This window comes from Cyrtonyx montezumae, unplaced genomic scaffold (genome assembly GCF_038088225.1).
Source record: "Cyrtonyx montezumae isolate F1298 unplaced genomic scaffold, pur_monq_1.0 scaffold_75, whole genome shotgun sequence".
Taxonomy (NCBI): Eukaryota; Metazoa; Chordata; class Aves; order Galliformes; family Odontophoridae; genus Cyrtonyx; species Cyrtonyx montezumae.
In genome coordinates, this window is record NW_027072084.1 from 277,350 (window position 1) to 302,192 (window position 24,843).

The 24,843-nt window shown below is 61.6% G+C and overlaps 4 protein-coding genes across 9 annotated transcripts; all 4 read right to left on the minus strand.

Annotated features, from left to right (window-relative positions):
• Nucleotides 1-927: 927 nt before the first annotated feature.
• Nucleotides 928-9,928, minus strand: CELF3 (CUGBP Elav-like family member 3). Its single transcript, XM_065751584.1, has 13 exons — nucleotides 9,654-9,928; nucleotides 8,617-8,699; nucleotides 6,989-7,037; nucleotides 6,348-6,476; nucleotides 5,933-6,012; nucleotides 5,302-5,445; nucleotides 4,646-4,784; nucleotides 4,118-4,267; nucleotides 3,976-4,041; nucleotides 3,433-3,531; nucleotides 2,880-3,023; nucleotides 2,303-2,435; nucleotides 928-2,206 (listed from the first exon to the last, which is right to left on the minus strand). Exons 1-12 carry the CDS (start codon nucleotides 9,796-9,798, stop codon nucleotides 2,308-2,310), a joined length of 1,356 nt encoding a protein of 451 aa, XP_065607656.1. The 5' UTR covers nucleotides 9,799-9,928; the 3' UTR covers nucleotides 928-2,206; nucleotides 2,303-2,307.
• A 3,059-nt stretch (nucleotides 9,929-12,987) lies between these two features.
• On the minus strand, nucleotides 12,988-15,792 carry MRPL9 (mitochondrial ribosomal protein L9). The gene is made up of 7 exons (XM_065751567.1): nucleotides 15,670-15,792; nucleotides 15,288-15,447; nucleotides 14,615-14,739; nucleotides 14,425-14,472; nucleotides 14,085-14,186; nucleotides 13,832-13,915; nucleotides 12,988-13,216 (listed from the first exon to the last, which is right to left on the minus strand). The coding sequence occupies exons 1-7, from the start codon at nucleotides 15,748-15,750 to the stop codon at nucleotides 13,085-13,087; spliced, it is 732 nt and encodes a 243-aa protein (XP_065607639.1). The 5' UTR covers nucleotides 15,751-15,792; the 3' UTR covers nucleotides 12,988-13,084.
• Nucleotides 15,793-15,941: 149 nt separating this feature from the next.
• TDRKH (tudor and KH domain containing) lies at nucleotides 15,942-20,337 on the minus strand. 5 transcript variants are annotated; one of them, XM_065751561.1, is made up of 14 exons: nucleotides 20,200-20,337; nucleotides 19,905-20,011; nucleotides 19,642-19,831; nucleotides 19,399-19,538; nucleotides 19,080-19,317; nucleotides 18,618-18,784; nucleotides 18,365-18,537; nucleotides 18,164-18,228; nucleotides 17,933-18,084; nucleotides 17,735-17,851; nucleotides 17,511-17,607; nucleotides 16,755-17,138; nucleotides 16,577-16,648; nucleotides 15,942-16,333 (listed from the first exon to the last, which is right to left on the minus strand). In XM_065751561.1, exons 1-13 carry the CDS (start codon nucleotides 20,321-20,323, stop codon nucleotides 16,590-16,592), a joined length of 2,013 nt encoding a protein of 670 aa, XP_065607633.1. In that variant the 5' UTR covers nucleotides 20,324-20,337; the 3' UTR covers nucleotides 15,942-16,333; nucleotides 16,577-16,589. The 5 variants fall into 5 exon arrangements, with proteins under 5 accessions (XP_065607633.1, XP_065607636.1, XP_065607635.1 ...); XM_065751564.1 differs by having other exon boundaries at nucleotides 15,942-16,648; nucleotides 19,080-19,299; XM_065751563.1 differs by having other exon boundaries at nucleotides 15,942-16,648; nucleotides 19,080-19,302.
• Nucleotides 20,338-21,123: 786 nt separating this feature from the next.
• RORC (RAR related orphan receptor C) lies at nucleotides 21,124-23,891 on the minus strand. Of its 2 annotated transcripts, none has more exons than XM_065751592.1 (7): nucleotides 23,581-23,891; nucleotides 23,229-23,350; nucleotides 22,845-22,977; nucleotides 22,393-22,500; nucleotides 22,206-22,275; nucleotides 21,652-21,761; nucleotides 21,124-21,304 (listed from the first exon to the last, which is right to left on the minus strand). In XM_065751592.1, the coding sequence occupies exons 1-7, from the start codon at nucleotides 23,885-23,887 to the stop codon at nucleotides 21,168-21,170; spliced, it is 987 nt and encodes a 328-aa protein (XP_065607664.1). In that variant the 5' UTR covers nucleotides 23,888-23,891; the 3' UTR covers nucleotides 21,124-21,167. The 2 variants fall into 2 exon arrangements, with proteins under 2 accessions (XP_065607664.1, XP_065607663.1); XM_065751591.1 differs by having other exon boundaries at nucleotides 22,206-22,316.
• Nucleotides 23,892-24,843: the final 952 nt, after the last annotated feature.

Consider the following 24,843-nt stretch of genomic DNA (forward strand, 5'->3'; position numbering starts at 1 on the left):
GAAAGAGGGGGAAAAAAAAACAAAAAAGGAAAAGGAGAAAAAGAACAAATAAAGACAATGCCCTCCAAGGTTGACTGCTCTGCGCTGTTCTGTCCCTGGAGGGACTCCGAGTGGGGCTGCGGCCCCAAAGGGACAGCGGGGGGAACTGCGGGCAGCGAAGAAGCAGCGGAGGGCATGGGGGGGTTGGGAGGCTCGTGCTGCTGTTGGACCACATCTGGGGACTCAGTTCTGCCCCCGCGTCCCTCTGCCCTTTCCCGGGGGCGGATTTGGGGTCGGGTCCTCGTTTCTGCACGGACCCGGAGGAGCCCCTTTCACCCCGCACCCCTCTCTGCGTTACGGCCACCGGTGGGGTTTGGGCTTTTTGGGGTCGGATTTGGGTTGTTTTTTTTCTTTCTTTTTTTTTTTTTTGCCTTTTTCCTGAAGAAAACCGAAAGCGCAGCGCTGTGCGAAGTGGGGCAGGAAACGCCGCGGGGCCCCCGCGCCCCAACGCCGTCCGACGGATCCGAGCGCTGCGCCGCTGATGGCGGCCGCGCAAAGACACAAAACCCGGCAAAAGAAAAAAAACCACACAAAAAAGCAACAAAAAAAAAATACGACGGGGACGAACCACCACTCGGGATTTTTTTTTTTTTTTTTGTAATTTTTATTTAGACAGAAAAAAATAAAATAAGAGAAAAAAAATTAAATTATCCAAAGGAATCGCAATAAATAGCAAATAAATTAAGCGCCGGTGTCGCCACCGGAGACGTCAACTTCCGGGGGTCCGCCCTCCCCCCCCGCGCTAACGGCCCCGCGCCCCCCACCCGTCCCACCCCATAACGACTCAGTGGGTCCCGAACCCCCGGGACGGGGAGGGGGAAAAGCGGCCCCGCGGCGCCGCCAACGCGATTATCTACAGGGACGGCCCCGCGGTGCCGCTCGGGGCCGGGTCGGGCTGCAGGGCTCCTGGTCTGTGGGGCCCAGGGGGTCGGGGGGTGGGGCGGGGCGCATCCCAATGGTGCTGGATCCCCATGGCGGTGCATCCCGATCTCAGTATGTCCCAATTTTGGTGCATCCGATTGCAGCGCATCCCAGTCTCAGGGCATCCCGATCTCCATACGTCCTAACATCAGTGCATCCCGATCTCAGTGCATCCCAATGTTGGCACATTCCAATCTCAGCATAGCCCACTGTTGGCGCATCCCAATTCGGTGCATTCCTGATTCCGTGGGTCCCAATCTCAATTGCCATCCTGACTGCGGAGCGTCCTGACTTTGCTGCATCTCAGTTTTGGTAGATCTCAATCTCTGTGCATCCCAAATCCAACACATCCCAAAGGTGGTGCATCCTCATCCTGGCACATCCCGACCTTGATGCAACCCACCATCGGTGAATCCCAGTCTCACTGCATGCTGATCCCTCCGCATCCGCGATGCGATGCATCTCAGTCTCGCTGCTCCTCGATCTCAGTTTTGCTGCAATCCACATTTGGCACATCCCAAACGCGACGCGTCCAAATCACACTGCACCCCGACTTCAGCACATCACAGTTCCAGTGCACCCCATTCTCACTGCATCCCAGTTTCAGTGTATCCCGATTCTGGTGCATCCCAATCTTGGAGCATCCCAATCCCAGTTCATCCCAATCCCAGCGCATCCCATATGCAGTCGCTCTGTGTCCATACAGCCGTGGCCATGCTTGGAGGGGGGGGGGTTGCAGCCCCCGGAACCCACAGAGAGGGGGAAACTGAGGCAGGTGGGGTCTGGGCAGAGCGGAGTGGCAGTGTATGTGTGGAGGGGGTCCCGCTTGCCCTGGCGCAGCCACCCATGGGGGGGGGGGGTACCTGGGGGGACAGGGGGAGGTGGCCATGTCACCCCCCCCCCCAGCGTGGGGTGCCCTCCAAGTCCCCAGCTTGGGGTTGGGTTTGGTCCTGTTTGGTGAGAAAGAAACCCCAAGCAGGGACCTGGGGGGCAGTGGAATGCCCCTACCCTAAATAGGGCAGTGGGTGTTGGGGGGAGTGCTGGGGTTTGCTGGACCCCCCTCCTCAGCCCACAGAGTGGAATGGACTGGGAGGGGGGGATCCATGTCGGTCCTGCTGGGGGGGGTCCATCCTTCCTGAGCGTATGGGGGTCTGTGTGCCCCCTCCGGCAGGACCGACTTCCCCATCCCAGGGGGGGCTGCTCCGCCGTCAGGGTCACCCATGGGTGCTGCACCGCACTTCCAGGCCTGGGGAGGGAGGAGAGGATGGGGGGCATTAAGTGGGGCTGGGAGGGGACCCCAAAGGGGCTGGGGGGGGACTGTTCGGGGTCCAGAGGGGCTCACCGGGCTCAGTAGGGCCGGTTGGCATCTTTGGGCCTCTTGAGCTGCACTTTGAGGCGCTTCATCCCGATCTGGAACCCGTTCATGGCATGGATGGCCGCCTGCGCACTGGCTGGGTTGTCAAAGCTGACAAAGCCTGGAACAGCAGGGATGTGGGGATAGTGGGCATGTGGGGACAGCAGGGACACGGGCATGGTGGTGCAGGTGCTGTAGCCCTGCAGTTGGTCCATGATATCCCCAGCCACCATGTCTCCATGCCCCTGGTCACGGTGGCTCCGGTTCTGGTGTCCCCATGGTGTTTTGATGTCCTGACCACGAAGCCCCCATGTCTCTGGCCATGGTGACCTCATTCGTGAAGTCCTGGTGCCCTGGCCATGATGTCCACATGTTCTGGACATTGTTTCCCTATATTCCTGGTCATGGTGTTCCCATCTGTGATGTCCTGATGATCTTACCGTGATGTCCCCATACTCTGACCACCGTGCCCCCATCTATGATGTCCCCAAGCCCCTGGCTATGACGTCCCCATACTCTGACTGTGGTGTCCCCACCCCCCAGCCATGGAGCCCCACGTTCCTACCGAAGCACTTGCTCTGGTTGGTGGCGCGGTCAACAAACACTTTGGCGGAGATGACGTTGCCGAAGGGCAGGAACATCTGTAGGATCTCAGTGTCAGCAAACTCCTGGGGCAGGTGGTAGATGAAGATGTTACAGCCCTCGGGGCCTGCGGAGGGAGTAGCATCATGGTGGGCACAGGCTTGGGGCACCCCAAAAACCCCTAAACCCCAGCCCAACCCATACACCCATCCATGGGGCACCCACAGACCCCAGTGGATGACCCTAAAACCACTGCTCCATGGCTCCCCGGGGCTATGGGCACCACAAGACCAGAACCATTGGGTGAGTGAGGGGGTCCTGGGGGGGGGGGGGGGGGTGTCCCAGGGGGGTCCCAGAGGTCCCAGGGAAGTCCTGGAGACTTGGAGAGGGTCCCAGGATTGTGGGGTCCTGGAAAGGTTCTGGGGTGTCCCAAAGTTCTCAGAGAAATCTGGGGAGTATCAGGGGGGTTGAGAGAGTTCTGAGGAGGGGGGAGGGGGGGTCTCAGGGTCCCAGAAGGGCTTGTGGGGGTCCCTCACCTTCACGCTGCTGCTGCTGGGGAGGGGGCGGGGGGGCCAGCAGTGGCCCTGGGGGAGCGAAGGCTGGGCTCACCAGCCCATAGGCGGCAGGGTAGGCAGCTGCGGGGGAAATAGGGTCAGCCCAGTACAGCCCAGTGCCTCCCAGTACATCCTGGTGCCTTCTACTACCACCAGATCACCCCCCAGGGCTCCCAGTGCCCTTCAGTGCCCTCCAGTACTTCCAGTACCTCCAGTTCCCACAGTGCTCTCCCAGCCCCTTCCAGATGCGCTCCTCTAGACCATGCAGCTCTCCCCAGAATTCTCCCAGTGCCACACAGTGCCCATCAAATGCCCCCCAGAGCCCCCTCCAGTACATCTTCAGACCATCCAGTACACCCCAGTGCCCCCAGATCCTCCCAGTGCCCCTAATATCATACAATTCCCTCCTAGTGTCTGCCAGTGCACCATAGTGCCATGCAATGCCCTCCCAGTGCCCTCCCAGTGCCCTCCCAGTGCCATTCAATGCTTTCCCAGTCCCTCCCAGTGCCCCCCTAGTGCCCCTACCTGTGTAGTGCTGCATGCCGGCGTACGCCTGCTGCAGGGGGTCTGCAGGGGCAGCGGGGCTCTGGGCTAGGGGTGCAGAGAGGAGGGGGAGCATTAGGGGAGGTGGGGGGCAGCAAGGAGGCGGTTGGGGGGCAGTGAGCACCTGGGAAAGGAGGGACCCCTCCAGCGTAGACAGCCTCGGGGGCGGGCGGCCCCGCGGGCTGTGCGGGCACTGGGCTGTACCCATTGACGCTCAGTGGGGCCGCGATGGCGGGGACTGGTGTGGCAGCCATGGCCGGCGGTGTGCTGGTTCCTGTGGAGCAGTGGGGTCATCACCGTGACAGTGGCACTGCACTGTCCCCATGTGGTGGTGGATCCATCCTCTGGTGGTCACCATCTCTCCATCCCACACAGACACATCTCTGGTGCCCCCATCCACAGAGTCCACATCCTGCATGGAGCCATCCCCGGTGTCCCCATACCCAGAGTCCCCGTTCTTGGTGTCCCCATCCTGCACAGATCCAACTCTGGTGTCCCCACCTCCAGTGCCCCCATCCCACGTGGACCCAACCCTGGTGTCTCCATTTCCAGCATCCCCATCCCCAGTGTCCCCCATCCCTAATGTCCCCAGCCCCTCTTGTCCCACGACCCCAAACCTCTGATGTCCTCATGGTTCCCAGGTGCTACCTACCTGAGGAGGGGGGCAGGGGGGTGGCGATGAGACCGTTGGGGTTGACTGTGCCCATGTGCTGCATCTGGACGGCCATGGTGGCCATGGGGCTGAGGTAGGCCGAGTGGGCGGCCACCAGGGCTGCCTGCTGCTGCATCAGCTGCGGGGACAGCGCTGGCACCACACACGAACACCAGGGTCCCCTCCTAAGCTGTGTCTCCATGGGACCCCCATGGCCCGGTGGGTGTCACTCGGTTGGGTGACAATGCCCAACTTGGGCACCCCGTGTCTCCCCAAGACACCCCACCCCGTGTCCCACCTCAGACTGTGGGGTAGCATTATTCTCCTCTGTCACCCAATGGCCCCATTCTGGATTATGGCATCCACCATCACTGGGTTCCACCATTTCCCGTTGCCCACCACCGCAGTGCCACCTCCTCAGAATGTGGGGATCCACCACCTCACCCCACGGAGGTCCCATCAGTTCACCACATGTCCCATCCCAGCCCACCCCCACCATCATGTAGGGCCATTCCCTACTGACATCCCCCAGCCCAATGCCCCTCCCCACCATCACATAGGGCCATCCCTCTGGCTGCCACCCCACAACCCAACACCCTCATCGCACACCCAGAGGTCTACGTCCCCGTGATCTCCGTGTCTCCCTGTCCCCCTACCGCCTGTGTGTAGGCGCTGTAGGCCCCGAACTGGAGCGCTATGGGGCTGAACATGCCGAGCTGGCTCGCCACCTGCTGCATCCGCCGCAGACCCCGCTCCTTCTCCGTGTCTGCGAACTTTACCACCAGGCTGGATGAGGCGCCCTGCGGGGACACCACCGTCACCCACGGGGCATAGGGACAGCGAGGCAAGATAGGATGGGGAGGGGTTAACTGGAGGGTTGGTGGTGGGGTGAAAAGGAGGGATGGTGAGGATGGTGGGGGAGACACTGGGATGATGGTGGGGATAATGGGAAAGATGGGGATGGTGCTGGGGATAATGGAGAAAATAACAGCAATAATGGGGGCAATGGGATGAGTGGATAGTGATGGTGGTGGTGAAGATGATGGGGGAGGTTATATGGCTGAGGAGTGGGACAGTGGAGGGATCTGGGGGACAGCGGTGGGAGAGGGGGTGAGGATAGGGCTGTGGTGGAGGCAGTGACAGTGGTGATAATTGTTATAGAAGAAGCAGGGGCAGTGATGGAGATGAGGGGGATGGTGGCAGTGGGACCCACAGGAACAATGGTGGGGCTGTCAGCAGCAAATGGGGTGCACAGTGGGGTGGGCAGGGGGTGACAGTGGCTCTCACCGGCAGCGTGCGGCTCCCGTGGAGGGCAGCGATGGCAGCCTGGGCCTCTGCGTGGCTCTGGAACTTGACGAAGGCACAGCCTGGGGACAGTGGGGTCAGCAGGGACAGTGTCCGGACCCTCCTCAGCCCAACACACTCTGACTGTCCCCATCCTTGTCTCCATCCCCATCCTCCTCCCATTCCCAACCCCATTCTCATTGTCCTCATCCCAACTCACTGTCCCCATCCCCAGTCATTCTCATTGTCCTCATCCCAACTCATTCCCATCCTCATCCCCATTCCTGGTCCTTGTCTCCATCCCCATCCCCAACTCTATTCTCACCATCCCCATCCCATCCCTGTTCCCACCCTTTTCCCCACCCCGATCCCCACCCCACCCCATCCTGTCCCCATGCCCATTCCCACACAGGGACACCTTTGCTGGTGCCATCGGGGCCGCGCAGCACTGTGCATTCATCGATGGTCCCAAAGGGTTCAAACATTTTCCGCACATCCTCGTCCGCCTGCTGCTTGCTGAGCATCCCCACAAACAGCTTGCGGTCCTCTGCGGGACAGCGTGGTGACACCGGGACTCCGAGATGGGCACCCCCTCACCCACCCAGGATGGGGACATGGGATGGGGACAACACAGTGACACCCAGTACCCAACCAGGACTGTGTTGAGGATACAGGGATGGAGACCAAGGTCCCGCCCTCCAGGGACATGGGACACCAAGACGGGCTGAGACCCCAGGGATGGGAACACAATAGGAGACAACACCTCCCATGGGGCTGTTTGGATACTGAGTGGGGACATGGGGACAGTGCTATTCTGGAGCCTCCCCAGGGACATGGGGACACCCATGGGATGGGGGCACAGGGGGAGACCAGGGATGAGGGAGAAGGGGACATGGGGACATGGTGATAAATACCATGGGGATGAGGGTGGCCTGCCCCACTGGGGACATGGGGACTCCGTGGGTGGGGACATGGTGGATGGGCAGGGGTTGACTCCCACCCTGTGGGGGACATGGGGCAGCCCTGGGAGGGTCCTGTTTGGGGACATGGGGGAGGTACCTCCTCGGCTTTCACTGTCCGCTGGCTTCACCTGGATGGGGCGGTTCATCTGGGGGGGGGGCACAGCGAGTGATGGGAATACAGCCCCCCTAAAAGCTCCCCAGGTACCCCAAAGATGCTCTATGTTACCATGGCAATGCTGCCCTGCATCCCATCACCAGGCAACGGGCACCATGGCAACGACCATCCCCCCCACCCCCCCACACACACCATTAACTGGGAGGGGGGTTTGACCCCACCCCCTGAGAGCAACGTGAGGGGGGGGGCAGGGAGCAGATGCCCAGTAACCATGGCAACGGGAGGACGTGCTCCATGGCAACCGCCCACTCATCCCCAATTTCCCCATCCCGTTGCCTGGCAACAGCGCTGACATCAGCAGCGCTGCGATAAACAATGACAAGGCCGGAGGGGGGGGGGGAGGGGGGTGGATTTGGGGGGCCCCCGAAACCCCTACGATTAAAAGAGGTGGGGGTAGGGCGGGGGGGGATGTTGTCCCCATCTCACCCCACCCTCCCTCCCTATTTCCCACGCAGAAAGCGAAGGTGCCCCCCCCAACCCCACAACACGCCTCCCCCCCCCCGATAAAGCCCAGATGGCGCCCCCCCCGCTTTAATCCTCCTTAATCCCGGGATTATCCTGGGATGGAACTGGAGAAACGGAGGGGGGGGGGGGAGAGCTTCTAATAGGGGCTCCCAGCACCCTAAATCCTCCCTCCCCATATAACAGCCCCCTGAAGCCTCCCTCCATATAACAGCCCCCTCCCCCCCCCCCCCCCAATTGGCACTGAGGGGAACAGTGGGTGACACTCTTGTCCCCCTCCACACAAAACATCACAGTGGGGGCAGCTGTTGGGGCGGTTCTGACCCTTAATCCCCCCCCCTCCATTTTACCCCCCCGTGCAAATAATCCCAACCCCCCCCACCCCATAAACCCCTCCAAATCCCCAGATTATCCCAAAGAAGGTAAATCCCAGAGGGCTGTGATGGGGGGGGAGCAATGGTGGGGGGGGGGGGGTAGTGATGTGGGGGCATTGATGAGGGTGGGGATTGAGTGATGACCTCCCCCTGGGGTTCCCCCCCACCATTAATGCCGGAGGACCCCCTAATTCCACCCCAGAAAGGACTCTTTGTGGGGAGGTGGTTGTTTGGGGGTCCCTGGCCATAATTAAGAGGGGAAGGCACCGAAAATGCTTAGCTCCCCCCATATAAATGGCGTTTCCTCCCCATATCCTCTTTTGTTGTCTCATCTGCTGCGATTTTTGGCCCTGGGGGGATGTTTTGGGATTCCAATTGAGTGGAGAGTTTCTGTGCACCCCCAATATTTACACTTGGGAGCCCTCACTCCCTTCATTTATCCTTGGGAACCACTAAACACTCCCATAATGGGGGGGGGGGGGGGGTAGCAGTTAGGGGTCCCTTGAAATGATGAGGGGGAGGGGGCACTCGTATGGCTTGGGTTGGGGATGCTGTGCCACCTCAAAGTGTGCACTTTGGGGGTGTAATGCATCCCCAAAACCTGTGCACGTTGCATTGGGATAGGAGTCCATGAACTTCCCCACAGGGTGTGCAAATGGGGGGGGGCTGCACCCCAAAGGCAGTGTGTGGATTTGGGGGAGGGGGAGCACTCACCCCCGGCAGCGTTTTCTGCTCGTGGAGGGCACTCTGCGCTTTCAGGGCCGACTCGCGGGCGCAGTAGGTGAGGAAGGCGCATCCTATAGGGACAGGGGATGAAGGGGGCACTGGGGGGGACACACAGAAACCCCCGAACCCATACCCCACAGTTGAGGCTGTAGTGGTGTCCCCACAGCCTTTTGCCACCCCCCGGTTGTGGTGCCCATCAGCACGGCCTTGGGGCCTGCATGGACCCCCACAGCACAACACCCCACGTACAGCCATCACACCACTGTCGAACACCCCTAAAACCACTACACCCCATACAGCCATTGTACCCTGTACAGCTGTCACAGCTCATTCACAACCATCGTATGGCCCGTACAATCATCACACCCCATACACACACCCCGAGCACCATGTACAGCCATCACATCCCCATACACCTATCCCACACTTTGCATACAACCATCACACCCCGACAACAGCTGCAATCCCACAACCATTGTACCCCACACAACCACTGAACACCCAAACACAACCACCAGACCCTACACACACGCAACACAACCGCTGCACACAGCTCACACTACATCACACCCCATACAACCCTCACACATCTCATACAGTGTCACACTCCATACAAATATCGCACCCCACTCACCACCTCCGCCCCACACCATCCATACAAACACTGCACCACACAACACCCCCAGCACAGCCCCACAGAGACCCCGGGCCCACAGGGCCCACCCACACCTCTGGCACTCGTACAGCCCCTGCCCCATAAAGTGTGAATCACACCCTGATTGTAGTGCTGTACTGTGGCTGTGGGGCTGTTGTTGGGTTCCAGAGCTGGCTGTGGGGCCGCAGGCCTATGGGGCTGAATGTATGGCTGCACCCATACTGTAGAGTTGTACATAAGGCTGTAGCCATGTTGTAGGGCTGTACATAGGGCTGTATATAGGGCCGTACCCAGCGCTCAGGCCCCACGGCGCCCATTCTCCATTACCACTTCCCGATCCCGTTCCCCATTCCCGCTGCAGGCACCGTACCTTTGTGCATCCCGGTGTACTTGTCCTTGATGACCGTCAGCTCGTAGATCTTCCCGAACTGCTCGAAGATGGGCTTCAGGTCCTTCTCCTCCAGGTGCCGCGGGATCTGCCCCACGAAGAGTTTGATGGCGTCGGGCTCCTTCATGGGGCCGCCGGCGCTCGGGGCCGCGCCCTCCGCCCGGTGCCCGTCTCCCGGTGCTCCCGGTGTTTGGTTCTGGTGCTCCTGCTGTTCCCCGTGCACGGATCTGCAGGTCCTGGTGCACGATGGTGGTGCTCCCGGTTCCCGGATCTGGTGCTCCCGGTGCTGGTGGTGTTCGGTTCTGGTGTTGCCACTGCCCTTTTCCCAGATTCTGGCTCCCAGTTCTTGCACTCCCAGTGCTCCCAGTGCCCGGTTCCGGTAGTGCTGGTGCTGCCCGCGCTCAGATCCGGCGCTCCTGGTGCTCCCAATGCCCTTTTCCCGATTCCCAGTGCCTGGATCTGGTGGTCCTGGTGCTGTCAGTGTTCGGTTCGGAGCTCCCAGTGCCCACTCGTGGCGATACCAGCGCTTCCAGTGTGTGGTTCAATGATCCCAGAGATTGGATCCGGTGCTCCCGTTCCCCTTTTGCCCACTCCCAGTACTCCCAGTTCCCTTTTCCCGACTCCCGGTGTCTCTCGGTTCTGTGTTCCTGGTGTTCCCGGTGCCCGGATCAGATGCTCGCTGTGCCAGTTCAGCGCTCCCGGTGCTCCTGTTTTCCGATTCGGCGCTCCCGGTGCCCTTATTTTCGGCTCCCGGTGCCCGGTTCGGTGTTCCCGGCGCTCCGGTGCCGGTGACGGCGGCGCCGCACACAAAGGAGGGGCGGCCCCGGGGCTGAGGGCTCCTCCGGGGACGGGGCGCGGTGGGGCGGGGGCTGCGCTCTGCCCGGGGGCGGTGCTCCGGGGTCCGACGGCGCTTCTCCCGCAGCCGCCGCTCCGCCCGGAGCCACCGGGTACTGCCGTGTGGGGAATATGGGGGGCGGGGTGGGGATATGGGGGTGTGGGGATATGGGGGGGAACGTGAGGAGGATGTGGGGTGTGGATATAGGGACGTTTTATGTTGGATATGGTTGGGGGGGGGATGGGGGAGGGGGAGATATGGGCATACGGGGTGGGGATGGGGGGGATGTGTGGAGGGTGTGGGGGGAGGATGTGGGGGAGGTGTGGGGTGGAGTGGGGATATGGGGGGGTGGGGGGGCAGAATTGGCTCCGCCCATAGCGCCGGTACCGGGGGGGGGATGGGAAGAGGAATAGGGAACGGGAATGGGGTCGTGAGCGCCAGGGGCAGCGGGGGGAGGGAAGGGGGGACCGCCGCGCGTGTCACACTCCGCGTGGCACTGTCACACCTCCGTGTATCACCCCACCCCCGGGCGCTGTCCGCGGTGCTGAGAGCGGAGCGCCGTTGGGGCGGAGCTGTGGGGTCTGACATGGAGACACGGACAGACGGACACGGGGACGCGTGGGAACGGGGACACGGGGACACGGACACAGACGGGCGCGGCCTTACTGGCACAGAGGGACACAGACATGGGGACATGGGGACATGGGGACACAGAAACGTGGACACAGACACGTGAGTGCGTGGAGATGGGGACACAGGGATGGACACCCGGACACGTGGGGGGATGGACACACGGACACGGTCCGTGATACACAGTGACACACCACAGTGACACACACACCGTCACACACAGTCGCACCGTGACATTCACACGATTGCGCGCCATTGTACCATTACACGGTTACACACACACTGCTACAGTCACACCGTTACACAGTGTCACACACACGCGCTTACACACACACCCCATCACACACACCGTTACAGTCACACCCTGAAGCCGAGTTCTGACCATCACGCGGTGGTTGTGGGGTTACGCACACCCCACCGCACAGTCACACCGTTACGCCCTATTTCACACCCATTACGACAGTTATAGTGTCACACGTCCGCCGTTGCACACTCGCAGTGACGCGCAGTCACGTGGTTTTACAGCCCCGTCGGGGCCGTTACGCCGTTACACGTTCCCCCCCACCCATCTCGGCCCGAGATGGCGTCGCTGCCGCCGGGAACAGCGGGACCGGGAGCGGTGCGGGGTGGGGGGAACACCCCGGGGAGGGCAGCGCGGTGGCGCGGGTCCGCTCCCGCAGCCGTCCCCGCGCCCGTCCGGAGAGCGGTGCCTACGGGAGCGGCCAGAGGTGGCGGTGCTGCTGCGGGGGCTGCTGCGGTGCGACCCCAAAACCGACCCCACCCCAACCCCGTCCACAAACGTACCCCCAAACCCATCCTCCTCCCAACTCCATCTCCCCCCCCCCCCCAACCCATTCCCAACCCCAACCCTCGGGGTTGCCCCCAAACCGCAATGCTATGGGGCCACCCCCACCTCGGCCCCAGAATCCCAGAGTCCTTCTGGACCCCTATCCCCTCACCCCTGCCTCCCAAACCACAGTTGGGGTCACCTCCCACACCCCACTGCCCTTTGGGGTCAGTCCATCTGCCCCACTGCAGGGAGATGATGCTGCAACGGCCCCACGATGTCCTGGAGTTCGCTGCGGGTTGGGAGGGCAACATCAGGGGACCCCACAGCCGTTTTGGGGATGATGACACATCTGGGGTATAAGGGGACCCCACTGGAATGGCGGGGACAGGGAAGAGGGACACATTAGGGGGCACAATATAACCTAATCACTTTGAGGGTACAGCAGAACCCCTAAACTGGGGGGAGCATTTGGGGACAGTGTCACCAAGGCAGGGGAGACCATTTAGGGACAAGGACATCAAAGTGTGGGGGATCCCAGAGAATGGCACCAGAGGGGTGGAGGGGACCATCTGCGAACACTGACACCAATGTGCAGGGATCCGTTTGGGGACAGTGACACAGGCGTTGTGTCTCCATTGGTCAGAGTACTTCATGGACCCAGAGCTGCCACAGAGGATTTGGGATCAGCTGGGGACCCCACAGCCACCACAGTGATGGTGACACAGCAGTGACAAGAACCTGGTGCTTGCGCTACCGTGTGTCCCACAGCAGTGCTGGGGGTGCAGGGGCTGCTGTGGTCAGTGGGGCTGAGCACCCACCTGGGGCTGTGTCAGGTGAGGCAGAGTCCTGCACGGCCCTAAAACTCCAACGCCACCCCAATCCGGACTGCATTCCAAACCGCACTGCCCTGTGTGATTGTCTCCTGCCCTCCCATCCCCCAACCTGCTCCTCTTTGGGGTGAGCTCCCAAAACCATTAGGGTCAGCCCCAGATAATCCCTTTGGGGTTACTTCCAAACAGCTTTAGGGTCAGCCCCCAAGCCCCAAATTGTGTGCACTGCCCCACACTCCGACCCTTTTTATTCACTCAGTAGGGATGGGGAACAGCCCCAGTGGTGGATCCTAAATCCCCCTGACCCCAAAATGTGGGAGCTGTGGGGTCAGAGCAGCTCATCGCGCTGCGCTGCCAGCAGTGCTGCCTGCTGTGCCTGCCAGTGCCGGCGCCGCTTCGTCCGTGGCCGCATGAACTCCACCACATCCATCGGGACACGCACTGTCTCCATCCCATTTACCTGTGGAAAAGGGAGAAGGGGGAGGCTGGGGGCGGCCCTACATGTTGATGTCAAGGGGACCAGCCCTCCAACCCCTCCAACCCCTCCCCTGCCCCAAGGATAACCTTAACAAATGGGGGGTAGTGGCGAGTCTTCTCCCCACCAGCCCCAAAATCCCACTGAGATATGGGACATCCTCCCCCAAATCCCACCAAAATACAACTGCTGTAGGGCAGCCCCTGAATCGCACTGTTGGGCAGGACCCTGCCCCCAAACTGCGTGTAGTGGGAGCAGCGGGACATGCACAGTGACAGAAGGGCAGCCCCTTCTCCCACCACCATCCATACCCTCACTCGCAGTTAGCACCTCACTTCCAATTAGCAGAACCCAAACGAACCCCATGGTGCTGACACATATTTAGGCCCCTCAGGGACTAAAGGACAATGGCTGATGGTGCAGAGGTGGCCCTGCATATATGTAGGTTATGGGGACAGAATTTTGGTTTTTTTTTCTGTGAAAAACGCCAAAATGTTCCCCCCCAGCCTCCCCTTCTGGACTGTGGGTTCCTCTCTGACACAGCTACGGGGCCGTGGGCTCTCCCCACAGATCCCACACTATGGGGCACCATGCACTCACCGTCACGTCACACCAGTACTCGCCCCAGCGGGTGATGGGCTCCTCCGGCAGCTTCAGCGCGTGGGGTGGCACCGACACCCGCAGCTGCGAGAGGTCAGAGGTCACTGCACCAGGACCGGCATCCCGCTCCCTTAATCTCTCAAGGCCTTAATTAAAGCCTGGAGCCGCACGGCACACCCTGCAGAGCAGCGCCTCCACCACATCCACCATACTGTGGGGACAGAGAACCCACATCTCCGAGGGCACAACTCACGTTCTTGAAGAACTGCCGCGCCACGATGTCAGCGTTCAGCTCCCAGCGCACATTGTTCTTCATGCCCACCTCCAGGCGGCAGCTCCGCAGGAACTGCAGGGTCTGTGGGGTAGGGGTGGTGTGGGGGTCAACATGGGGCAGGGGCTCAGTGGGTGGAGGGCAGGAGACATCATCAGAGCAGGAGACAATGTGGGGCAGGGAGTTGATGTGGGGTAGGAGGTGAACATGGGGGGTGGGAATCAATTTGGGGGCAGGAGTCAATGTGGGGTGGGGGGGTCAGTGTGGGGCAGGACTGCGGTGGAGCAGTGGGGGTTGATGCAGGGTGGACCCCCACACTCACCCTCTCTCCACTCTGTGTTTGGATCGCCTCCATCTGCCCCTCCTGGCTCTGCAGCAAGAAAACAGATCCTGGAGAAACCCAATGCAGAGACCATGCCATGCTCCAAAACTGTCCCTCTCCCAAACCACCATCCCTTCACTAACTAATTAACGGCTAGGCAGTTAATGAAGCAGCTCATTAAGCAGCTCACCTGCTTCTCCTCTTCAAACAGCCGGAGGTTCTCCGGCGATGCGTACACGGCCAACCCCTGTGGCAGCAGCCGGTTGCGCCCCACGGACTTCTTCACGGAAACAATATCCCCACGGTTCCCCAAACCTGTGGGGACAATGAGGGGCAGCACCCAAACCACACAGTGGGGTGAGAGCCCTGACCCAAAACCCTATCCAAAATTCCACTGAGACAGTACATAGAAATCAGAGGGAAAAAGTGAAAATTAGAAGTAAAAGGAGCAGAAAGCAGAGAGGAGAAAGCAGAAATCAAATGGGAATCGTGGTTCAGGCAGGGAGTTCCCCGAGCTCAGAGCACTCAGAGGAGCAGCTCTGAAAGAAACTGCGTTCATGTTTAACTTTGTGGTGTTTTGTTCCCTTTTTCCTTTTGAAAACAAAGAGGATGTGGGGACACAAAAGAGTCCGACCAACTGATGGTCCTCCACTGTCCAACCCTGCTGTCCCCCAGGTCCTTCTCCGCAGAGCCCCCTCCAACAGCTCAGCCCCACCTGCACCGCCGCTGCCGTTGTCCCTCCATTGCAGGACCTGGGGGTCCCGGCCGGGCAATGGCTGAGCAGCAGCCGCCCACCCGTCGCCCACCGTACGCTGGGGCGGCCCCCTCCGCCGCTCCCACGGCCCAGCGCTGCCCCCGCATACCCTCCACCGCCCGCGTGAGGATGAGCTGCAGTTCCCCGCGGGGCAGGTGCTTGCCGTCCTCCACCAATCGGTACACGCGGTACCGCCGGTGCCGGGCCCGGGGCGGCCGTCCCTCTTTGCTGAGCGGAACCTTCCACCACCGCTCCACCACCACCGTGTCCTGCGTGAGGGAAACAGCTCAGAGCGCGGCCGGGGCCGCCCGCTCCTCCCACGCAAAACCGCTTCCACGGACCTCTTCCCCCCCCCCCGCCCCCCGACCCGATCCCGGTCCCACGGTCCGCTCTCCCCACTTCAGAATCCCGTTCCCCTCGCAAACCCCGGAACCGCCGCCGCTTTACCTCCCAGATCCTTCCCCCCCACCCCCGGAGCCCCCGGCCCTCACCCGCGCCTGGCTCAGGCTCAAGGCCCGCCCCGCCGCCCCGAGCAGTAGGCCACAGCCCCGCGCCCACAGCGGGCCCAACATGGCGGCGCCGGGCCCGAGGACCCCCGTATGGGGCTGCCCGCAGCGCGCCTGCGCAGGAATGAACACGGAGAGCTGTCCACTGCGCCTGCGCACAGAGGCGCCCCACGCACGGAGAACCGCGGGCTGTCACCCCGTCCCCCAACCCCTTTCCACTCTGTCTGCATCCCCAGCACCGAGCAGCACTCCTTGCATTCAATGCTCTCTGGGTTTTATTCAGCCAGGAAACCAAAAACTCTTCCCCTAATTGGGGTGAAAACAACAATCAAACTGCAACAGCATGGAGACAACAAAGTGAAAGGCACCCACAGCATCACCGACCCAGTCGGGAACACGAGGAACGAAGTGGACCTGGGAACACAGTGGGGCACTGCCCACGCGGTTTCCAGAGAGGGGCTGAAGCGTCCTGTTTAGAACTGGGGACACTGGAGCCGGGTTTGTCCCCTCCAGTGGTTATGTACAGAGGGTGACTGGAAACCAGTTCAAAGTCAGCGCAGAGGCAAAACTGGTGGTGAAACCGGTGCTCTCACTGTGGGGCATGCTGAAATCTGGGGCAGGCACTTTGCTTCTCAAAACACATTCAACACTATGGCCAACAGGGGAAGAAAGGGCACTGTGGGGTCCATGCACCCCATCAGCCCCTGTCCCAGACACCCTGGAGTCACTTCTGCGTGGTAGCATTGCTCAGTGTCCCTCCACAAAGGCTTAACCCCCTTTGGAGGCAGGATGGGACTGTGGGAGTGCCATTCCTCCCTTCTGTGCCCCAATTGTCCCATTTCCAGCCCCAGAAGCATGGAGGAAGCTCTACAGGGAGGACAGTGCAGCTCACCAAGGTCAGGGTATCACGGGGAGCTCTGCTCCAGCACTGCATTGTCACCTCTGCCAGTCACCAGGGCACCTCCTGCACAGTGACAAATCCCACAGCGGTGTCACAACCCACACACCCACCCCACAGCACCACGCACACAGCGGTACAGCCCAACCACGTCACCATGAAGCAGCCATACCTTGTGGGGCTCTGCCTTTCTCCTCCTCAACCCCAGAACTGATGGGGATGGGGAAGGGGCTGGCCCCATGCCGAGGGATGCTGTAGAAGACTGAGGAGTTGGTGTAGTGTGTGGAGTTGGTGCAGAAGACGGAGTCAGAGTTCCCATCGGAGAGGGATGGGTGGCTGCTGGCAGAAAGGGCTCCGCTCGAGGCGACGGAACATGGTGCTCCAGATGTCACGGTGTGGTGGGTTCCAGGGCCCCTGAGGGCTGTGGGGCAGCAGGAGCCAGGGCTGGGCTGGCCCTCACTGCCATCCCTCTGAGGCTGCGAAGAAGTGGAAGGGCCAAGCGGCAGCCCCAGGGCTGGGAGCTCTGCATCGCCCTGAAGCCGCTCAGGGCTCTCATCTATGGGCCAAAGGAAGGGTCAGGTGGGAGTAGGGCACTGCTTCCCCTGCAGAGCTCAGCCCTGTGCCCTGCAGCTCCTCATGGCACCTCACTGTGAGACTCTGCTCCCCAGGGCCTACAGACCCCCTTGGGGCTCTTACAAGTGTCCACACCCTGAGATGGAAGAAGACAACATGGGCAGGGGGCTCTGCATAGCCCCAGTACTGAGCTCAGCACATGGAAGCCAAGAACCACAGCTTCAGTGGCTCCCGGGGCCCTGGGGGGCTATCCACAGCTTCCAGGAGGACATTCCCTGTGACTCCTTTCACCCCAGTCAAACACCTTTACACCTGGGGATACAATGGGGATTGGAGTCAGACCCACAGAGCTCACCCAGAAGGCTGATGCAGGAGAGGGTCAGTGGTGTGGTACTGGGGCTCGCTGGCAGCTCTGACAGGAGGCTCTCAAGGGAGGTGCATGCCACGTCCTCCTGCACAGGGGATAGGGAGGAAGAGCTATGTTAACCCCACAACAAGGGGCAGAAAGGTGAAGCTCCCGGCTCTAGGGATGCCCAGAGGAGGGAAAAGATGTCCCCATCTCACTGCAGCTCCGCTCACTGGTATCTCCACTGCACCCTCCATTGTTGGCAGTGGGGATCCATCCCCTTCCTCCTCCTCATGAGGCTGCACCGCAGCATGGCCCAGCCGCAGCAGCTCGGCCCCAATGTCAAGGCTCTGCAGAGAAATGAGAGGAGGATGAAGAACAACAAACTCTCTCATGGTGACTGGAGGGAAGCAGTGAGGCACGGGGTTCACCTCGCCATGATGGACATCATACAGGGTGATGCGTGGCCATGTGCACAGCCCGGCCTGGGTGTAGCTGGAGATTTTGGCCACCAGCGGCTTCCATTGAGCGCAGCAGGTGAGGCGGTCAAAAGCATCCAGTGCTGCCTCATCCCACTGCTCCCCTGCAGAAGGACCGGCAGTGAGCAGCACTGGGAAGGACGTGGGGCTCCAAAGAGCCACACACCCTCCTCCTGCACTCACCCACAGGCATGATCCCGGCCAGGCTACACTCAATGGCCTGGAAGGGCAGGCTCAGGAAATCGCTCCTGGTGGGGAGAAAGACACAGGCTGAGGCCGAGGGCAGCCTGCATCCTGCTTCATAGCCTCGCTGGCCTGCACACTGCCCCCCTGGGGACACCTCCCGAGCTCTACTGCCTCCTCTCCCCTTTCTCCTGCACTCACCGCAGTGCTCGCAGCGCCTCACGGGGCACCTCTCCATTGTCCCCAAAATCCACATAGTAAAGATCCAAGTTGCCGTTCTCCAGCGTGCCCAGCACTCGGGCCCGGTACCAATTGCTGCTGCCTGTGTACGGAGCAGCCACGATGTCCCCTGCCTGCACAGCCGCCAGCTCCACCTGCAGGGACACAGCACACCATGTTCTCCAGTGCCAAGAAGGGTGAGGGGACAAGAACGGTGTCCCCCCAGGAGTCTCACCATTTGGCTGCTGCCCTCATAATGCTGTGTCATCTCAGAGATCAGCTTGTCCAGCTGCAGGCTGCGCTCACCAATGATCTGGATCCAGAAATGGCTGGGGTTTTCGGCAGCTGAGACATAGACTTCCAACTGCTCATCTGCATGGAAGCTGAAATCGGGGCTGGGGACTGTGGGACAGGAACCGAGAAGGGACAGAGATATCGGACAGATGAATGGATGGGATGATCTCAGTCATCTTTTCCAACCTAAATGGTTCTGTGATTCTACGACATGTGGATCCCACCCAAGGTTGCACCATGGGGCACCCTGAGTGAGGCAGGAGGGAGCAAACCAGAGCCACAAAGTCCTCACTCACCATGGGACAGCCCAGCAGCATGGGGGACCTGGGAATGTGTGGAAAACCTTCTCCCTCCCAGAACAGATTCCTCAATGCAAACCAAGAACAACACCAACACCTCTCACTTTCAAATTTTGGCACTGCTGCTGGCTTTTCTGCTGCCTCACTCCCATCCTGCAGCTCCTCCATGGCTGCGCCCCCTGGCAGAGAGCCCCTGTTCCCAGCGCCATGCTCCCCTTTGGGCAGCAGCAACTCTTCCCTGCGGCTGCCCAGGGGCTCCTTGCGTTGGCTCCGCAGCACCACGGTCTGAGCCAGTTCCTGGCGGAACACTGCATCCTCTGCCAGCTTCTCCATGATGAGTTTCTAGGGCAAAACAAGAGGAGAGTGTGGGGGTCTCACACCACAAGCCCTCTGAGAGGGTTGGAGGGCTACCTCAGTGCTTACTTTGGCTGCATCCACCTCACGCTGTGTCCCTGAGATCTGGATTAGCCGCACTGGTGCCAGCATGGCCTCTGTGTTCTGCTGGCACTGCACTTGGGCTCCAGAGATGCGGCAGATGCTGCGCACCGTCTCACCACCGCGGCCTGCAGGACACAGAGAAAACCAGGAGGTGGGGGGATCTATGCCAGTGTTCTCCCACCACGCCCTCACCTTAAAGAGAGCTGCTACAAGGGAAAAGGGCCACACCGATGATCCTCCCAACAGCTCTCTGTGGCACATGGAGCTGTTCTGACACCGGCGTGCTCTCCACCACAATCTGGTGCACGGCAGCTTTGGCTCTGCACACTTGGCTGGGGGAACCCGAGATCAGCAGCAGCTGCTCCTCACCACCATCCTCCTCCTCCAGGTCAATGCGGGCCCCCGTCTCCTGCCGCAGCTGTGTAGGGCACCCATAAGTACCCCCCTTAGTCCTCAGGAGACACCTCCACACCCCCGGGAGCAATTCTCACCCTTCGGATGGTGGTTCCTTTCCGACCAATGATGGCTCTCACTGCCGCACGCGGGATGTGCACCTCCGCCCCCATCTCCTCGGCCCCTACCGTGGGCACGTGCAGCTCTGGGGGAGGGAGGTGGCACGGTGAGGGCCTCATGGGGGCTGGGAGTCAGAACCGTGGGGAGCACGGGGGTGGTACAACTCAGGGGGAAAACGGGCGGAGGGTCTGAACACGAGTACGGAGAGTGGGGGAGGAGAGCAGCGGGGGCGGCACGGGGTGGGGGGGTACACGGAGGGCTCAGAGCACCCACCTCGGCCCTCCCGGTACCGCCGGTACACGATGTAGAGGACGGTGGCCCCGGCGGGGAGGCCGAGCAGCACTGCCACCTTCTGCAGGCTGCTCAGCCCGGCCCAGCCACTCCGCTCCGACGGCATCGCCGCGCCGTTACCGCCCTTCCGGACCTCTCCAGGTCCTTAAGAGCCGTTCGGGCCCCGTTAGGCCCCGCCAGGCCCGCATCCGTCACCTCACGCAGCCCGCCGTCGCCTCAAGCCCCGCCCCTCCCCGTCATCCACCCAATCAAAACTTCCATTTCTCTCTTCCCACCCAATCAGCGGCCGCAAGACGGTGTCCAATCCGCACTCTGCGCGGTGGGGAGGGGAGGCGGGATCGAACGCCTGCTCTGGGGATAAAGCGGCCAATCGGCGCCGCCGAGATGGCGCCTCGCAGCCAATCAACGGGCGGCAGGGAGGCAGAACAGACCATTGCGGGGTGGGGGAGCTGCCGTGGGGTCTGGGTAACGGACCCACGGTAGCAGAGAGCCCTCAGAGGGGGGCCAGGAAAGGCGGAGGTTGAGGGAGGGGGGGTTCATGGCATCCTATAGCCGACTCGCGGTGTCCCTGCAGCGTTATGGCAGCAGACGGCCCACTCATGTCGTCCTCCAGCTTCCCGTGGGCGGCCCACGGCTCCCAGCTCTCGGTAGCCAACAGCCTACAGCCAACTCAGGGCACCCTACAGCGCTGTGGGCCCCTTCCACTCGGGATATTCCACGACCCCACCGTTCCACCCCACCCAGACCCCTGGAAGACACCGTTCCCTTCAGCACACCTTTATTCCCCGCCGTGACGCCGGGGGGGGGCGGGGGGCTCACAGCCAACGGCCCCACGCAGGACGGGGCGGAGCCTCCACCACGGCCTCCGGAGGGCGGCTCCGGCACCCGTGGGCGCGCCCCCGGCATTGGGCAGGGGCGGCCGGGCCGGGGCTCACCGGGGCCCGGGGGATTCAGGCTCGGGGGCAAAGAGCTCCCGGTAGAGCGGTGGGAAGGCGGCGAGCGGCGCGGCGGGGCGCAGGCGGCGGAAGGTCTGCAGCTGCTCCATGTGCTGCGAGCACAGCGCACGCAGGCGGCCCAGCGGCGGCAGCTGGGGGGGGGACGGGGGTGGGACACTGAGGACGCGCCGCGCCCCGCAGCACCACGTGTCCGATGGCCCCCAGCCACGGCACCGCGACGGCCGTGACACAGCAGTGACAGCCCACTGGCACCCCGTGACGCCCCACAACACTCTAAGCTCCATGGCACTCTCGTGCCACCCTATGTCCCATAACAGCTCAACATCACCTCAATGGCCATGGAAACCCACTCCTCATGAAATCCCATATCCCAAGCATCCCATGCCCCAAAGCATCCCAGGTCTCATGGCACCTCAAGACACCCCACAGTACCCCGTATCCCACAGAACCCCACACCCTGTACCCCCCATGCTCCCACCCTGGCCAGCAGTCCCTCGCGCTGTGTCCCACGCAGCAGCAGCCGGAAGGCCGCCTCCAGGCGTCCCTGCAGCCGGGCCACCTTCCCCGGGTCCTGCAGCCACGGGCGGGCTGGGAACAGGGATACTGCATGTGAGGATGGGGTAGGATGGGGACAGAATGGGGACAGGAACAGGATGAAGTTGGGGATAGGAATGGGTATGGCCAAGGATGGGTCAAGGACAGGGACTGGGGATAGGGACAGGGATGGGGTGGACATGGATAGGGACAAGGACAGGACGAGGTTGGTGCAGGGCTGGTGACAGGGACATGGATGGGAACAGAACTAGGACCGTGATCGTGGGATGGGCATTGCAGTGAGGAGGACAGGAAAAGGGACAGCCCTGGGGACAGGACATGGGGCTGACAATGGTGACATCCACCAATGGCACTGGAGATAGCACATGATGGGAACTCCCAACCCCACCACCCAGCACCGACTTTAGCATAAAACTCATGTGATTTGGGCACACCCCAAGGGGGGGATACAGAGACAGGGGGTGGCATGTCCCTCACTAGCATTGACGAGGACGATGGCGCTGAAGAGGGCTACCTCCCCCTCTGAGAAGTGCAGAGCACAGAGGTTCTGTGCAAAGTCGAAGATGGAACTGATGAGCTCAGGGCAGCCTGTGGGAACCCTCATTAACAGCCCCATAACAACATGTCCCCATGTCCCCAGTGTTCCCAGTGTCCCCAGCCCTACCCAGCGATCTGAAGAGCTCAGCGCTGGCGTACTTGCCCTCGAAGAAGACGGTTCGGTTGTCGGGGTTGAAGGCCCGGCACATGCGCACCAGCACCACCTCCATGGCACCTGCCACCACCGCCGGGATGGGGACAGCAATGGTGGCACTGGGACAGACAGGGACAGGCCCCGCAGTGCAGCTTGGAGCCAAGCTCGTGTCCCTGTGGCACCGCACCTTGTGGACCATCACCTCCCACATGGGGACCCTTGGGACTGCCACCTCCCCAGTAGGACCCTTGGGAATGCCATTTCACCAGCGAGGGCAGAGTGGTCCTTGGGGACTGTCACTTCCCCGATGGAACCAGAGTATCCTGTAGGGGCCGCCACTTCCCACTGGGACTGGAGCAACCCGTCACCGTGGGGCTGGGGACAGGGGGACAGAGTCAGGGGATAACAATGGCACAGCCCCGTACCCGCCTTAAGGAGGACGATCTGGTCATTCTGGCAGAGCTCCATGAAACCACGCAGCCGCTTGGCAAACTCCACCACACGCTGGATGGCTTCAGTGAGATGACACGCGCAGCGCTGCCACATCTCCTCCGGCGGCTGCGGCACCCAAGGATGGCCACGTCCCCAGTGGGGTCAGAACGATCCTTGGGGACTGTTCTTTTCCCATGGGACCCATGGGACTGTCACCTCCCCAGTGGGGTCAGAGTGGCCCTTAGGGATTGGCACTGCCCCACTGGGAGCCTTGAGACTGACACGGCTCCTTAATGGGACCCCTAGGACTGCCACCTCTCCAGTCAGACCCCTGGGACTGTTATGTCCCCAGTCTGGACCCATGATGCTCCCCTCACCTTTTTCTGGAAGGCACAGACCTCCTCGCGGCTGAAGGTGTCTCCACGGCGCAGCTGCAGCTCCTCGGCACGCAGCTGGCAAGTCTCACGGTGCGATGCCAGCACGCTCTGCGTGAGCAGCTCTGGGGGACATGGGGACAGCATGGGGATGGGGGAGGGCTGAGGACATGGTCCACAAGGCACCAGGTCCCACTGTCAGCTCCGAATGGAGCCGGGTCACATGAGAATGCAGCACACATGGGTGATGGAGCTAGATCCCAAAACCGCTGAGCACCCAGGGGTGACGTGGCGAGGTCCACCCAGCCCTTAGCACCCCCTGGTGGCGCTCACAGCCCTGTTCCCCCACCCTCACCGATTTCCAATGCAGGTGACTCCAGAATGCTCCCAACCCCGGGGTGGGAGCACACACTGGGACCGTCCCTATCTCTGTCCCCGTCCCGCGTGGCCGTCTCTCTCCGCTCGCCCTCTGCTGTGACACTGGGGCACCCTGGGGTGCTGGGGGGCAGCAGGTGGCCCCGACAGCCTGGCAGCCCTATGGTGAAGCTGGGGGCTCCTTGGGCCACCTGCTCCTGCTCCCAGTCCCCATCCTGGTCCCGTTGCTGCTGCTCCAGTTGCTGCTGCACCTCCGCATGCAGCCGGTCCCTCTGCTTCTTGGACATGCGCCCAAACTTGACAGCTGTGGGGCAGGCACACACGTGTGTTCAGCAATGTTCACACGTGTGGGTGTGTGTGTGCACCTGCCTCGGGACATGTGTACAGCTTCCAGGCCAGGCATCACTAGATGTCCTCGAAAGGGGTCATGAGGGGCACCCAGAGGTGGGGGGGCACCCAGTAATATGGGAGTGCACCTGCAGATGGGGGGGTGGGAACCTGGTGATGACGGGTGCACCCAGTAAAGGTCGGGAGGTACACCCAGGGATAAGGGGCAGCAGCCACTGATGGGGTGGTGATCCCAGTTATATAGGGGTTGCACCCATTGATGGGGGGGGGGGTGGAATGTACTCGTGAATGAGGAATGCACCCACTGATAGGAGGGGATGCGCCCACTGATGCTTCAGGTATGCACCCAGCGTTGGGAGATGGGGGAAGACAATCCCAGTGGTATGGGGGGGCAGTGCTGCTGTGAGGCATTGCGGGGGGGCACGAACCGTCGCGGGACATGCCGAGGCGCAGGCACTTCTGCAGGCGGCAGTGCTGGCAGCGGTTGCGGCTGGCACGGTCAATGGGGCAGTTCTGCTGGCGGCTGCAGGCATAGCTCAGGCTGCTCTGCTGGCTGCGTCGGAAAAAGCCCTACAAGGAAGGGGGGGGGGATCACCCACCTGAGACCCCCCGACCCCAAATCTCAACTTTCGCGCCTGCCACCCCCCCAGCGCTCACCTTGCAGCCTTCACAGGTGATGACACCGTAGTGGATCCCTGAGGATTTGTCCCCACAGATCTTGCAGGGGATTGCCTCAATGTGGGCTGTGGGGAGGGGAGAGTGGAGGTCAGGTCCTGTGGGACTCCCCTAGCCGCTGTGGGCACAAAGGGTCCCTATAGAGTGTCATGGCCCCAAGATGTCCCTATGGGATCTCGTGACCACTATGGGCTCACAGGGCCTCTATAAGATCTCATGG

Coding starts and splice junctions, on each gene's coding strand:
- CELF3 (XM_065751584.1), bottom strand. CDS start 9,798: ATGAAGGAGCCCGACGCCATCAAACTCTTCGTGGGGCAGATCCCGCGG. Junction 8,700..9,653: donor GTACACCGGGATGCACAAAG/GTACGGTGCCTG, acceptor CTGTCCCTATAG/GATGCGCCTTCCTCACCTAC. Junction 5,446..5,932: donor ACGGGAGCCGCACGCTGCCG/GTGAGAGCCACT, acceptor GTGTCCCCGCAG/GGCGCCTCATCCAGCCTGGT.
- MRPL9 (XM_065751567.1), bottom strand. CDS start 15,750: ATGTTGGGCCCGCTGTGGGCGCGGGGCTGTGGCCTACTGCTCGGGGCG. Junction 14,187..14,424: donor AAACACAGAGTGGAGAGAGG/GTGAGTGTGGGG, acceptor CCTACCCCACAG/ACCCTGCAGTTCCTGCGGAG. Junction 13,217..13,831: donor AGTACTGGTGTGACGTGACG/GTGAGTGCATGG, acceptor CCTTTTCCACAG/GTAAATGGGATGGAGACAGT.
- TDRKH (XM_065751561.1), bottom strand. CDS start 20,323: ATGCCGTCGGAGCGGAGTGGCTGGGCCGGGCTGAGCAGCCTGCAGAAG. Junction 19,539..19,641: donor AGCTGTTGGGAGGATCATCG/GTGTGGCCCTTT, acceptor TGTGTCCTGCAG/GCCGCGGTGGTGAGACGGTG. Junction 17,139..17,510: donor CTCCTGCATCAGCCTTCTGG/GTGAGCTCTGTG, acceptor TTTGGCCCATAG/ATGAGAGCCCTGAGCGGCTT.
- RORC (XM_065751591.1), bottom strand. CDS start 23,887: ATGTCCAAGAAGCAGAGGGACCGGCTGCATGCGGAGGTGCAGCAGCAA. Junction 22,978..23,228: donor TCTGTGCCTTCCAGAAAAAG/GTGAGGGGAGCA, acceptor TGGGTGCCGCAG/CCGCCGGAGGAGATGTGGCA. Junction 21,762..22,205: donor CATCGTCCTCGTCAATGCTA/GTGAGGGACATG, acceptor CCCTGTTCCCAG/CCCGCCCGTGGCTGCAGGAC.